The sequence below is a fragment of the Metopolophium dirhodum genome, chromosome 4 (assembly GCF_019925205.1).
Source record: "Metopolophium dirhodum isolate CAU chromosome 4, ASM1992520v1, whole genome shotgun sequence".
Lineage (NCBI taxonomy): Eukaryota > Metazoa > Arthropoda > Insecta > Hemiptera > Aphididae > Metopolophium > Metopolophium dirhodum.
In genome coordinates this window covers 11,699,286-11,714,445 of record NC_083563.1, presented here as the reverse complement: position 1 = coordinate 11,714,445, position 15,160 = coordinate 11,699,286, and the positions used below count along the sequence as shown (strand labels likewise).

Sequence of the window (15,160 nt, the reverse complement as noted above, 5' to 3'; positions counted from 1 at the left end):
GAATTTTCTACTCTTCACAGTGTTTTTTCTGTTGGTTTTGATTAAATTGTGGGAGACTTCCTGTTTATTTTGTTTAACATTATCTCTAGTTTATTTTTCGAAAATGCTATTAATGCTGGTATTTCCCGTTCCTTATTCAAAATTAGTTCCTTAGGCTTCTTTTAAATTCTGGTGACCCATCTTAAGTTTAAACATATTGGCACCTTGTTAATCTTTCCCATATAGCTAAATATGAGTCTCTACTCCCTAGTTATCTGTTTTCTACCTTTTATTAATAACATTTTATCTGATGAACAGTATAGTTTTCAACACATGCGTTCTAGTATCACTTATAAGGTTGTAACATAATTTTTTATAGTTTTATAATGGAGCTTTTATGTAAGTCATTCAAAACCAAAAGTTGATGTTATATACAAAAATTAGATTTAAGTGATAAAATTGACCATGCTATTTACATGAAGATACTACCAGCAGCTGAATTCGATGAACCAATCCTTTCTGTTTCTTTCTTATGTAACATATATAAACTATAAAGCAATAAACTAAATAACATGGTGGTACTTTATTTACTATTTTCACCTCCACTCTAGGTGTCCTTCATGGGGCAATTCTCTCGCCTTTTTTTATTTCCCCCTATTGTTAAAGGAGTGAGTACCTAGTGTTTAACATTAATACTTACCTCTTTCATTTTTTAGATCAATGACAAGGTACCTACACTCGAAGTGAGTAGCTGTACAGCAAAGTGAGTTTCCCAGTTTTTGTTTGTATTTATTATAATTTACTGTATTTTAAGTTTTTAACATGGCATAATACTGTTTATTGCTTGATTGCAAGTATATAACTTATAAAAATATTTTATTGAATATGATAAATTAATAATTTTATATTCAAACAGATTGCAATTTTACAATATCATTTGCCATTTTTTTAAATGTACGAAAACTAGACATGGCCTTTTTAAAAATGTACTGCAAAACTTCACAATGTTACCACCCTGAACATAAAAGCTACTACTTACGAAGTAGGTACAAGTTTTTTACAAATATTAGACTTTCAAAATATAAATTAAAAATATGTCAACTTAATGTCTAAATGATAAATATATACTTATTAGTTATTAATACTTACTTAGGTCTTAGCCCTTAGGTACACACCTAATGGTGTCATAAATTAAATGAATAATATTTAATATATTATAATACCTATCTTTATGCTTTGCAAAGATATTCGTAAATTGTATTATTATTAATATTATTATCTGTTAGTATAGTTTCTAGTTTCTTTTACTAAAAAGTAAATCCATTCTTAATTAGGTATTTTTTTTTTTTTTTTAAACTCACTTGTTGTGTACTCATAGTTATATTTAAGGTTAATATTTTCTTATCTTCAAATATTACAATTCCTAATGTAATATTAGTAATCATATAATTATTCAAATATAAGACAATCTAATGAATTTATTTTGAGGGGTCAAATGTCTGATTGTTAAAAACTTTATAGGGGTCAAATGACCACGATTCACAATATAATACTAAGAATATTAAGAACACATACCTACTCTGTAAAAATTTAAGTAGTGAACATTTGATTGGTTGTTTTTTTATTATTATAGAAGGTATATTGCAATATTATTTTAAAGAACAAACACTTAATGTTGTTTACAAAATCTGAATTGATCACTGGTGTTGAGAGTGGGCACCGATGATCAGACATTCCATTGGTATTATTATAATAAATAGATGGTCTTCACAAGTATAATCATATGATTATTCATTATATATGGCTACACTATAGGTACCAACTTATAATATATTGTAAAGTGTAGATAGTAGTGGTTGTCTCTAGTTAATTTAATTTTACGATTTTCTAGAATATGAGCGTATAGGAGGGGACTAAGCCTTCCAGAATTGAAATTTAATAATTTTTATGCAGAATAATATGGTTTTTGGTCAGTTTATCATAACATAAATAATATGATAATAAAGAATAATATTATATATTATTATTCATATATATAGTTTTGGACAAAAGCAAAAAGGTGATGTCGGTACTCTGGTATGTAAATATTGTAAATTATGGATATGTCGTCTGTAGTTTTATACTGTGTAACTAGTCACAAGAGTAACCCTAACCCATAAGTAAAAATATAACCCAAGCGCAACTCATAATCGCAAACAATATTACCTTACAACAACCCATAAGCTCAATAAAAATAATAAAATTATTAATTAACTTGTTGTGAAAAACTAAAGTGGGTTAGGTTACAAGGTCAATGAATTCAAGTATTTCCATGTTTTATTATATATTATTTAAAATGAGTTAACACAAACTAATCATTTATACACATTTATTTCAACAACAACATTATATTTTCTTAAAATAAAAAATAATAATAATAAAATTCACAGACAATATATTTTTTAATTAATTCCACTTTAGGCCTAAGTTATCAGTATTAACGACGGTCTAGTATTTCTTACTAAAGTTTAACATAATTATAATAAACAGCCTACCATTTAAAATGATTTTAAACAACAAAATATTTTATTTTATATATGTTTTTAATACAATATATTTTATGGTATTTATAAGTTTATCATCGCTTTGGCACCAATCATAATAGTACATACATAATAATATATCGGTACATATATGTATTAAATTTAAATAAAAATAAATAAATTTATATTATATTAGTTTAAATTTGTGTATAGTTTTAATGAAATTTAAATGTTCTATAGATTATGAGATGGAAATTCGGTGTATGAGTGGATAATCGAATTTATTAAAAATCTAAAAATTGTAAACGTTTCCTAATTATGTTGGCTTGTAAACCAATTTTTTAATTTTTTATAAATAAATTTAATAATGTACGTTTTACTAAAGTATTGAATTAAAAAAAAATGTATGATTTCCACAAACTCTTGATACCTATTAAATATGATAGGTAAAAATATGCATACTAAATATATATATATATATATATATATATATATATATATATATATATATAAAATCATTAATTAAAATATGGAAGTATTAAAGTATTTGATCGCGATTATTATTAAAATATATATTATGGCTTTATAATTGGCTTGAAATTACGATGTAGTTTTGATACACATTTACCTATATTTTGTGATTTTATATAAATATTTTTTAAATAACAAAAGGACTATAAGCAAACAAATTTGTATAGATTTTAATACATTTTAGTTTTGGGGTCAAGCAATTCTTACTGGTTAAAACGAAATTATAAATATTTTATGTTTTAATCTTAATAATAACATAACAGTGTAGTATTATATACTCCGTCTTTGTCAAGCATAATTTTAATATTTAATAGGTACCGCATATACATACCTCTATAAATATATTTTATTATAATTTGTAAATATTTATTAGCAGTGAAAAAAAATTGAAATGTAACATATTAATGGCGTAAATAATAAATATATTTATACTCTTTAATATTTTGTTAAATATTTTGATAACTATGTACAATATTGAATCATAGCAAACCAAATAGCACAATAAACGGGTTTTAACGATTCCCTAATGTTTAGCATTTTTATTTTAAAACATTCCAAAATTATTTTTCTATTTTAGATACGGATTTGGCTATTAGTCATGTCTTCGATATGATTAATATTATCGTGTTTTCTAGTGGTATAGTCGTATTATAAATACAATTTCACAACCCTTAATTTTCGTCACAGTCTGTTATTGAATTACTTTATATTAATTATATTTTATACATTATTACAATTTGAACCTTATTAACTATAACAAAAAAAAAAAAAAAACAAAAAAATGTGTAGGTAAATAAATATTGTAAAAGACCTGTGGCCTGATTGTATATATTATGTAGTTATATTAATATACTTATTGTTACAAATTAAGTCCTTTGATATTATATTATTTATATTTTTGTTCGTAGCAATATTTTTCAACACAAATTAGAACAGATAAAATTTCATTTTTTATCGTTTAAATTGTAGGCACGAAAATCGCCCTTTGTTTTAAAATATTATTATTCATATTATTTTCTTTCATTAAGCAGGAAAATTGTTTTTACGTATTTTATATAATAAAAATAAAATATGTATTGAGTTTTTTTTTTTGAAACCATCATACTTAATTCGATAAATGCTGACATTAAGCGTACGTATATAATAAATATTTTTTTATTGGGACTTTATCATACAGTTTTTATCAATAACAATTTAACAATTGGGCACATGTTATTATGTTAATGTATTTTATTTCACCGAAACGATATAGTGTTTTGACGACGGATTTGAATCTATATTTTAATAATTTGATGTTATAATTGCGTTATCGTCTGCATATTATAGGAAGACATGTATATTACAATAGGTGGGTAGGTACATATTATATAATTTATAATAACATAATACTCATAAACTATACTGAAATTTAATTTGTAGTTGTATGGTTAAATCTTTTGGCTCTCAGCGACAACTGCAGTATTAAAGCATCGAAAACGAATTCACAATTTATTAATGTAGGCAGCTAGTTGTTATGACAAAACTTTTTTAAGAACCGTTAAACGTTATACATACGTCATACATACATATATACATACATACATACATACATGCATTAATACATACAGACATACATATAGGTACATAATGATGTATATTAGGTTCTTATACTACATGTACGCGCTATACTGAGCCCATACACCACCACCATTCAGACATTCATACCGTAAAAAAGCATAGGGTTTTTGGGCGTCTGCGAGACCGACGATGGTAAGTTATGGTCGACATAGTCTTGTTGCTGCTGCTGCTGTTGCATGTGCAGTCTACTGTTAGCTGCAACTCCTCTGGTGGGAGATGTCTGTTTAAATTGTGTCGCCGGATGTTCGTCAGACGGTTGGAAAGCGTGCGGCGGTAACTGCGGTTGCGATAACTGCTGCTGCTGAATGTTGGGTGGCGGGGGCGGTGGTAACTGGTAGTACCGAGTGGTCGATATCGCGGCCGTCTGGGTGCCACGGGCGATAACAAACTGTTGGCCATGGTGTATTCTGGCATGGCCGTGTTGAACGATGTACTCGTTAGGCGGGTGTCGGATTTGAACCTGCGGCGGTGGCGGGTGTCCGGTGACGTTGCCGGTGGCGGTGGACGCGGCCGCTGCAGCTGTGGTTAACAGGTGCACCTGGACGGGACCGACCGCCTGGTACGGCACGCGAATGGTCTGCTGCTGTTGGCCGTGCGTCACTCTGATGATGGACCGTTGGGACGCGGCCGGGTACGGTGGAGGGGCCCGCGCGTCACCCTGGATCCGAGCGCGGACAGACGCCACCGCGGCCGCCTGATATCTGGGCACAAAGTCAGGCTGGACATCGAGTGGCGTCGTCTGAAGGGCTGGTTCACCATAATACGACCGGGGACGTTGAGGAGGCTGTGGATTGTTCTTGATGGTGATCTGTGCAGAGAACCCGGAGCGGATGCCATGCACTTCCGGTCGCCGGTTGAAGCCGTAATCGTCGTTCTCGTCGTCCTCGTCCTCGGCCGCGGACGCGGACGCAGTGGCCGTGGGTGGCATATACCGCTTGCGGATCTTCTCCAGGCGGCCCGAGTCCTGTTGCACGAACGCCGCAAGCTCTTCCTGTCTGTGTGAGCTTGGAGCTTGAGTGCCGGCTACCACGTCTGGTTGCGGACAGTGCGATGTTTGCGGTGTGCTTACCGCCACCGATCCTCCGGTGGCCGGATGTACGTTGCCTGTGACGCACGCCGTCGCTAACGTGGACAGGAAAGGTTTGCCACCGGTCGCTGATCGGACGGCCGCTCTGCTGCTGGCGGCCGAGTGACCGTCGCATAGGTCTAGTCCGTCGGCTTTGCCAATTGGGTCACCGTCGGCCGTCGATTGAACAACTGGTGGTGGCAGTGGTTGGTCATACCGGCCACCACCACTACCACTGCCCAACAATTCTGTGAGTTTTTTGTACGCCGGAGTAGCGGCGGTCGTGGACGGCGTCCCCGAATCACACTGCACCAACACAGTGTAAGCAGTCGCCTGTTCCTGCATGACGCCTGACGCCTTCTTGGTTGGGTCGTCTGCATCGTCGTCGCTGTCGCACGTCAGCCGCCGGATCTTCTCGATAAGCGATATCTCTTTGGAGTCGTTCTTTTTTTTCACGGTGTTCCGCCTCAAAGTACTTCGTTCGATGGTTCGCCTGATAAGGCTGTTCGACGTGTCGTCGTCGTCGTCGTCGCTGTGTGGTTCGCTCTTGAACCCTCCGCCGCCCAAGCCACCGTTCATCGATCGACTGTCGAACGCCCGGAGTGACTCTTCCGTGATTAAGTATTTGTTCAGCAGCCTCGCGTCGTCCGTCTCTTTGATTCGGGTTGGCGGGCATACGAACTTCGTGGTCGGAAATAACTGTCGCACTGCCGAGTTTGGGTTCCGGTTGTTGTACACCATAGTATTATTACCACATTTAATCATTACATACCCCTCATCGGGGGCGACGGCAGTGGCACCGGTGACGTCTTTTGTATCTTCGGTCTTGGAGGCGGCGTCAAGACCGGGCACGTCCACGGGCCTGGTCTCCTGCACGATCTGCCTTTCGGTAACTGTGGTCATGGTTATCGTTTCCACGATACACCGTGGTTGCTGGCCCGTACTTGAATTTGTATCACAGACAGTGTTTGTTTTCGACAACTGAAGAGCAGATGCGTTTGTCGGTGGCTGTGACTGTTGTTGCTGCTGCTGCTGCTGCTGCTTCTGTTCGTCTTCTGCAGATAAAATAAATAAATCAATTTAAAATTGTAAAATGTATATTATAGGTATGTAATCATAATGTTATATTCAAGATCCAACAAAGCTGGTAGATTTTCGCTTATGATTCGTTAAATCTTATTTTCTCAGTATAAGTACAATGTAATACATTGCCAAATAAAATCACAAAAAAAAATTTCATCTAAAGATATATAATAATCAGACATGTCATATAATATTATTTAATTTTTGGTCCTTTTGAAGGGTTAAATAAAAACCACTATTCAACTAGGCACCGGTATTGTAATACCTAATACATTTTTTTAATGAGATTAATTTGTACCAAGTATAGGTATTTGACTAGTAGATACATGTATTATTCTTTTCCTGTATGGCTGTATGTAGACAAAGACAATGCAAATAAAATACGTGTGACACTTTGACTAGTATATGTTAACATTAAAAATAACGTATATTACACAGTTATATTTTAGTATAAATTATAAAATTATATTATTTTACTAAAACTATGTTACTTATATCTTGCATTCAACTTTCTTACCATTACCATCTTACTAAAAATAGATGAAAATAAAATCCCTATTATATTATATACTATTTTAAAGCGCAGTGCCGCAGTGGTCTTTAATCGGTGGGTGCGACCCAAAATTGGGCCCCGTAAGGTATACAAATGCTTTGACCAATTGGTCACGAAAAGTCTTCTTAGTGAAAAATAAAAATAATTAAGATTTTTAAAATTATAATGTATAAATTTGAATAAGTTATGAATGGATTGAATACAACCATTTACAGTAGAAATAATGACAGTTAAAATGTCTACTGACATAGAAAATCAATTAATTGAGCTTCCTTGCGATCCTAAACTTAAATAAATGTTTATTTAAACTTCTTTGGATATGTTTTGGGTACACTTATAAACGGTAAATTATAGCAAAAACTATAGCAGCTAAAGTCTTTTTTTCTTTCATGGCCAACAATGTTGTCACGGGTTGAAAATTTTTTTTACAAAAACAGTGCGATGTGAGTGAAAAAGACCACTTATACGAAGTATACTATTCAATATTTCAATAGAAGATAATTTGATGAATACCCGCAAATAAAAATGGAAGCATTGCCAATTTAATTATAAACTATATAAAGCCATAATGGATGTTGTTGGTTGACTACCCGTAGCAAAATATTATAGTTCGTAGAATATACTATCATATATTATATATTAAAATATGATATGGTATGGGGTAATACTGACTGCTATAATAATAGTATAATGTTCTAAAAAAATATATAATACAATTTTTACCCGAAAAATGAAACGTTCTACCACGGAGATCGAATATTAGTGGGTCCCCGTGGTAAAAGGGCTCTATCCACCCTTAATCCAGGTCTGACCACTGTGGAAACCCTACACCAATTTCCAAGGGGTAGGAGATGAACTCAATATAATGTACATTATACATATATTATTTTTATCGTTGGCAAAAAAATCTATAGATAGGTTACCATAAATGCTCTCTTCACATATTATTCTCCACTGAGGAGATTTCTTTGTACAACCAGAATCGTATTTAATATTTAAAATAAATACGTACCTACAGTTTATTTAATTTTTAATACTATTATGAATAATTAATATCAATATTGTACTTAGTTATTTATACAACTCATACAAGTGTATCAATGTATCATTATTACATCTATTAGTCATTAGTCATTACTCATTAAAACAATCATTACCTATTAATAATATTTTAAACGTAACATAACATGGTATTTTTAAAATTAATTTACCATACGTAAACCTATATTTTAATAACTATGAATTATGTGCTGTATGGCCTGTATGCAGGATTTCTACATTGGAATAAAATATAAATTATAATTATATTTTTCTCTTGATAAATGTATTTCCACTTCCAAGCTTATATGGTCCTTAGGTCCTCTTAAATATTTCCCGGAATAAAACGAACAAACTATACAGCAAAAATGCAAAATACGCAGTTTTGCAAAATTCCGAAACTACACATTCCAGCATTTATACGTTCCACCTATTTATTTTCCTATTTATTTGAATTCAACTATTTTCCTTAGATTTTAAATGATACAATACATCTGTTCCATGTGAAAAATCTTAAAATATGATACACTAGTAGAAAGTATACATCTAGTAGAAAATATAAATAGTTATTTAGAAAACGATCTAAAAAAAGGTCATCGAACTTCTGCAAAGTTTATTGTTTGCAAACAATAAAGTTGAAATAGTCTATGTTTGAAAGGTTTAAAATTATAACCAATTTATATTCATGTCAATCCTCGTTAAAATCATTAACCTATACTCACCCTAACAAATAAAATATTTTTATTTTTACTTTTATGTAAACAGCAAATATAAAATCAGTAAAATGTTATTATTACTTATTGATTAAATATTATTAAACGTTTCTGAAGGGTTAATAATTAAATATTAAACATTTTATCTTAATATCTTATCACTTACCAGTTATAATGTATGCGTAAGATTAGAGATACATTTCCTTACTCTTATCTTATCTATTTAATCTTTATGTATAAAAAAAAAACGCTTCTTTGTTTGTTCTCTTTAAATTCAAAAGCAACTGGGCTGTTTTCAATAAAAGTTATATGAATAGATCCCTTGAAATTCGGAGTGTATAGGATAGCTTATTTTTTCAACCCCTATATATAGGTTGCTATAAGGTGGCTGACGTATGAATTCAGTTTTGACTAACGAAAATCGAATAATTTTTTGTTTATATTTTAAATGGTTGCCATTGATTAAAGATTATATTACTATAGTAATTAGGGGAAATGTGGTATATAAAATTGCTTACAAATATATTTAAAAAATCAAATCTTAAAATCGAATACCTACTTATGAACACAATTATTACAATGATTAGTTTTATGATGTGCAATCGTGATTTACTTCTTTATTTTGGACATATTTTCTTTATGTAAATACATAACGACGAATACCAATCTTAACGATATGAAACTTATGTCAGCTTTTAACTTTTAAGCATTAATGGAATCTGCCTCCAATTTTTTTGTGTTTACAACAAAAATATGTCCAGAATTGAGAAGTGGAAAATCATAACATGTATAATTGTAATGGTGTTTAGGTATATTATATAATAATATATATTATATTTCCACTGTAAGAAAACAAAAAACGATACAAAGATAGATTAATTTTAACCCGGGTGGAGGTGGTTAATACAGCTAAGTAGGTATAGATTTTTAATAAATTATAAGTGTAGGTATTTTAACTAGTCTTATGGATTTGCACATTTACACAGTTTTTAGTATTTTTACATTTGACTTTGTACAATAGATTTTGTGTGAGTATCGTTATATTGCTATTTGCAATAAATTCTGAACAATATAGGTAGGTGGTAGGTACCTAATAATGAAAAATGTAATATAATATTGCACGCAATCTCGTATTTGTGTTCACCGTTTGTGATACGCAGCATAATATATAAATTATACTTACTACTTGGCCGGGGTAGAGACGAAAGTTCATGACGAGCTTTTTGATTGTTATCCTCGAAATAGGACGTGGAGTTGACATTGGAATTATATGGCATAGCGACATGCGTATCGCTGCAGCTGTCCATCACATCCGAACCATATCTTGTAGCCAAATCATCATCTGCTACAATATTATTTCGATATTAGTTCTTTGTTTTGTACGATGTGATTTTAAATGTTTTCAATCATGTAAACAATAAGGTATCGTATTATATCTGTTTTAAGACTAAGATAATAACAGCTTATAAATATATTATAAAATTTATTTTTTTTTTCTACTTAAAATATGAATATTAAACAATTTACATTAGATACATGCAAATAATCGTATAGAATAAGTACTGATATTACCCAATAATGCAATTTTATTTACGTATCGTTTTCTATATTTTACTTGAGCAGTTTAAAGATTTATCTAAATACATGTATTTAGATATATAATATACTATAATTTATAATCATCTTATCACTGCAATTGGTGCTCAAGGTTACAAAGTATTAATTAGGGTTATGCAATGTCCATATATATTTGTAGGTATTTTTAATTCAAGTAGGTTTATAAATATTTTATTTTTCTCTCCTTATATACGATTGTAACTTGTAATAGTAAATGCAAAGTGTGTTTATTGGATTTTTTTTTATCAAATGTTTTATACAATTAACGTTGTGATGTGATTAGTTAATTTAATAATGGGGCCATTTATTTAATGTTACTTGGTGAGTTAAATATATTGTGATAATGTCTAATGTTAAAGCATTATATGATGTAAAATATAAGCATAAATGTATTATATTTCTTGTAGTTTTTACGGTGGATATCTAAATAAATAACAAACATAAAAAATACATAATATTAATATTATGTCTTACGCATGACACTACATTTTTTTTAATGAAATTGGAAAACGAATATCCCTTTGATGCATATTTACATAACAATATTATAGTTTTTTTTTTTAATGCAAATTATTTTGAATCGATAACTTTTTAAGTAGGTTTTTATAAGTTAATACTAGATTATTTAAAACATATATTTGTACAGATATTTACATGAGTTATGTTTACTGATTTGCATAACAAATACAGTTTTTTAGATTTCATTAAATTAGCTGATTTCAGAAAATAAAACACTTAAAAATTTAAAATAACATTTAAATATATTCAATAGTAAAGATTTAAAATATGAAAGGTTTTTGTTTAAAATAATCTAATATAGAAAGTTGATCGAGAAAGACTAAAATCAAAAAGAACAATGAGAATAAGAAAATAAATTCTTCTTAACAGTTTTTAAATATAATTTATGTTTAAAAAATGTTGGTACTTGGTATGATAAAAAAAAAACCAATTGAGACACAAAATATTCTAATAAAATGTGTATTATTGTAAATGTATTCAGGATAGAATTAATTTTGATTTGACAAATTTGATTTCATAAATAATATTTCAATTGTAAATTTTTTAAAGAGAAAAGAAATTAAAACTATTGTCTTCAGGCCTTCCAGTTTATATTCCAATAATTGAAGGCAAAATATCTAAAAAATAATTATTTGATAATATAACTATTGTTACTAATAGGGTCATAATAAACAATGGTAGTTTGAATATTAATAACTATACAACGATTCGTATCTTGTTGAGTGTATAAGTCTTTTAGTAGGTACCTACATTTAAAAATGATTATTTTTTCATATAACATTCCGCATGTAAATCACTGCCGCTGTAAGGTTTAATTGTGTTAGATGGTGTATGGTTGTTTTTTACTCTAACGAGGCGTTTAAGATTATGATTATCTCCTAAACGCATAGCTACTGATAGAGATACTTGTAAGATATTTAAGTATATTTTTAAATACATAATGCTTATGACTTCAATACAATTTTAAATGGTCATTAATTACATACACTATATTGTCTGTAGTCTGTACAGTGTACATCACTATATAGTATACTATGTTTAATGTTTATATATTTTATCTATATTATAAAAGTGCCGAAAACTTCTGTAAATGGTTATTGATAAGTGCAGGTACCGTATTTTAGATGATCCAGAGACGGCGGAACGTGCCTGGGACAGCCATCCTTGTAACCATCCGGTGGACTGAGCGTGGCTGGTTGTTCTTCGTACGGATCGAGTGGCGGCATACCACGGCCGTCGTCATCGTCCAGCCATGGCTGGAAACACGTGGCATCGCCACAGCTGCACGGATGCTGCGACCAAAAGTCAAAGTCCTCCTCGTCGAACTCGCAGTCGTCGTCCCGGATGACGATCACGTAGTCTGACTCGAAGAACACGTTCAGACTTTCGTTGAACTGCACGTGCCGCTTGTGCTTGCCGGACTTGGCCGCCTTGGAGCCGCCGACGGTCGCCGTGCGTTTCAGCGCCGATTTCTTGGGTCTCGGCTCGCCTGCACCGTTGCATAGCTGCTGCTGCTGTTGCTGTTGCTGTTCGTCTGTACTGGACGGCGGCCGCTGTGGTTCGTCTTTCTTCTTCTTCTGTTTCATGACTTACTGGCGGTGGTCGTCAATCGGCCTTTGACGTCACGTCGTCCATGACGGTGAATTTGTCAAACCGATCAACAGTCGCCGCAGCAGCCTCTGTCGTCGTCGTCGTCGCCACCACCACCGCCACCGCCCGCACCACCCCCGAACTTGCCGTCGTCGTCGCCGTCGTTCTCGGCTTCGCTACCGTCCTTCCAGCACCCCGAACGTCACGTCGGCGACGGTACACCACGAAGAGTCTGCGACTACGGTCACAGTGAAAGCCACATTGGACTGTCCGCGCACATGCAACGCGCGGCGGCGGACCGAGGGACGCGACGGCAGCGAAATCAACCAGAAAAATCGACACTCGTATATCGATTCGCAACGTCAACAACAATAATTTATGACGGCGGCGAAGTGATTGTAAGGATGATCGGTCACTTTATAATATTATGTTTATGATAATATAATATTAAGTCCGACGTGTGTGTGTAAGTAAGGGTTTGTGCGTATGTGTGTAAGTGAGTGCTTGTGTGTTTGTGTGAGTGAGTGTTTGTGTGTGTGCAAATGAGTCAGTGTGTGTGTGTAAGTGAGTATTTTTGTGTTTTTTCGGGCACGGGATCGTAGCGAACGTGAATGAGCGGCGGACTGCGTTTCGTCGGGAAACGACGCGGCGGCAAATCAGATGGCGTACAGGTCGATAATGCCGAGCACTCTCGTTACGGGCGCCGCGACGCCGCCCCCGCCTCGGCTGCTACCCACCCTTATAAGCGGGATCGCGCGCGCGTGTAAGACCGTACGCAAGGCAGCAGCAACCCTCCGCGCCACCTGCCGATCATCTACGCGCATTAGCATCATTATATATTATACCCGCGTGCGACACACCGACACGACGGTGGCTGCTCCGCGACGACGCGCGACCTGATCGCCGTACTTATATGTTTATTGTTTATGTAATAACAACATATGACGTCATTATAATATATAAATCACCATATATTTATTATTATTATAACCTGTCTCGAGGTTCGAAGATAACAATAATATATATATTATGTTTGTCATACGTACCGTGAGTCTCTTGATTGTGTCGGGTACACGCAGAGACGACTACGAAATCAAAACATATATAATATATATAACTACCTACCTACATGATAATATTATAGTATTACATTAGTGTTCGTGTCTTGTTCAAATTATCTGTACTCCAGATCCATTGATTGAAAAGTTAAGTTTACGTTTGACATAACAATATAATATTATAAACATAATATTATTATCTAACCCCGGCCGCAGGAGTGGACCGGCTTTAAATGGGTCTTTCATAATTATTATATACTTACCTAAAACCTAATATAATACGTAAACCTATATGGGTATATCATAATATGATATTGCAGTGCATTTCTGCTCTAGATCGTCATCTCAGGATTAAGCGTGGATTCTGTCGTCTGTCTGAAGTATTAAAATAGAACAGATCAGACGCTGATCCAGAAAAATATAGTAGGAAGTGCTAAAAAATAAAGAAAAATTGGTTTTACCTTTCTGTTTTAGATTACGTAATTTATTAAACAAATTTATTTTATTGGTGGCTTAGACGACAGGGGGTGCGTGCCCAAACACCCATGCCCTCCCTCCTGAATCCGCTTGTGGAACAGATATTCTAATTATTGAGTTATGATCTATAATGATATACGTAATTATTGCCTCCTGCACAACGTACAAGAGGCCTGTGGTAATGCCACGTACTATTTACTTACCACTAATAAGCACGCGGCCGTGTAATTGTATATTAAGTATTTTACTCAATGTGTGGGTGAATATATTTCCGTAGATACTTGTAGACGAGTTGGTAATTTGTCACAAGCTTATGAGTTATGTTAGTTACACAAACATCCATGCAGTTCTATTCAACCATCGTTATTTCATACTTTTGAAATAAAAATAATATAATAGGTATAATATAATATAATTATAATGTGAATTGTAGGATACTATATTATACCTAATGATCGTTTTCAGTTTGTAGAATGGGATGAATTTCTCGACATTTATTCACTCATATATTATTATATATGACACCTCCAATTATAATTTATGTATTATAGCCTATAGGTACCTACTTTTTTCGTGAATGTTATACTCTCTAAACTTAATTAATTAAAATTTACAAGTAGTCATAAACTGTATTACATACCTACTAATCTAAAAATGAAAATATCAACAAAAATTAACTGAATGTGGCAAGTAAAAATGTTCAATATCTTTTTCGTCATTTTAAATTTACTACACGACATTTCAAGTTTTTATTGTATATTATTTTCCGCATTCGTATTTACTCTCGTTCAATTAAT

The 15,160-nt window shown here is 32.9% G+C and overlaps 1 protein-coding gene across 2 annotated transcripts; it reads right to left on the bottom strand.

Moving 5' to 3' along the window:
* Positions 1 to 2,293: 2,293 nt before the first annotated feature.
* On the bottom strand, positions 2,294 to 13,781 carry LOC132943263 (uncharacterized). 2 transcript variants are annotated; one of them, XM_061012171.1, is made up of 3 exons: positions 12,353 to 13,781; positions 10,286 to 10,447; positions 2,294 to 6,770 (listed from the first exon to the last, which is right to left on the bottom strand). In XM_061012171.1, the coding sequence occupies exons 1-3, from the start codon at positions 12,822 to 12,824 to the stop codon at positions 4,723 to 4,725; spliced, it is 2,682 nt and encodes an 893-aa protein (XP_060868154.1). In that variant the 5' UTR covers positions 12,825 to 13,781; the 3' UTR covers positions 2,294 to 4,722. The 2 variants fall into 2 exon arrangements, with proteins under 2 accessions (XP_060868154.1, XP_060868155.1); XM_061012172.1 differs by having other exon boundaries at positions 10,286 to 10,444.
* Positions 13,782 to 15,160: the final 1,379 nt, after the last annotated feature.

Excerpts from the sequence above, each read along its gene's own strand:
- LOC132943263 (XM_061012171.1), bottom strand. The coding sequence starts at position 12,824 with ATGAAACAGAAGAAGAAGAAAGACGAACCACAGCGGCCGCCGTCCAGT. Across the intron at positions 10,448-12,352 it reads TCTGGATCATCTAAAATACG|CAGATGATGATTTGGCTACA; the intron begins GTACCTGCACTT and ends ATAATATTGTAG. Across the intron at positions 6,771-10,285 it reads GTCTCTACCCCGGCCAAGTA|AAGACGAACAGAAGCAGCAG; the intron begins GTAAGTATAATT and ends TTTTATCTGCAG.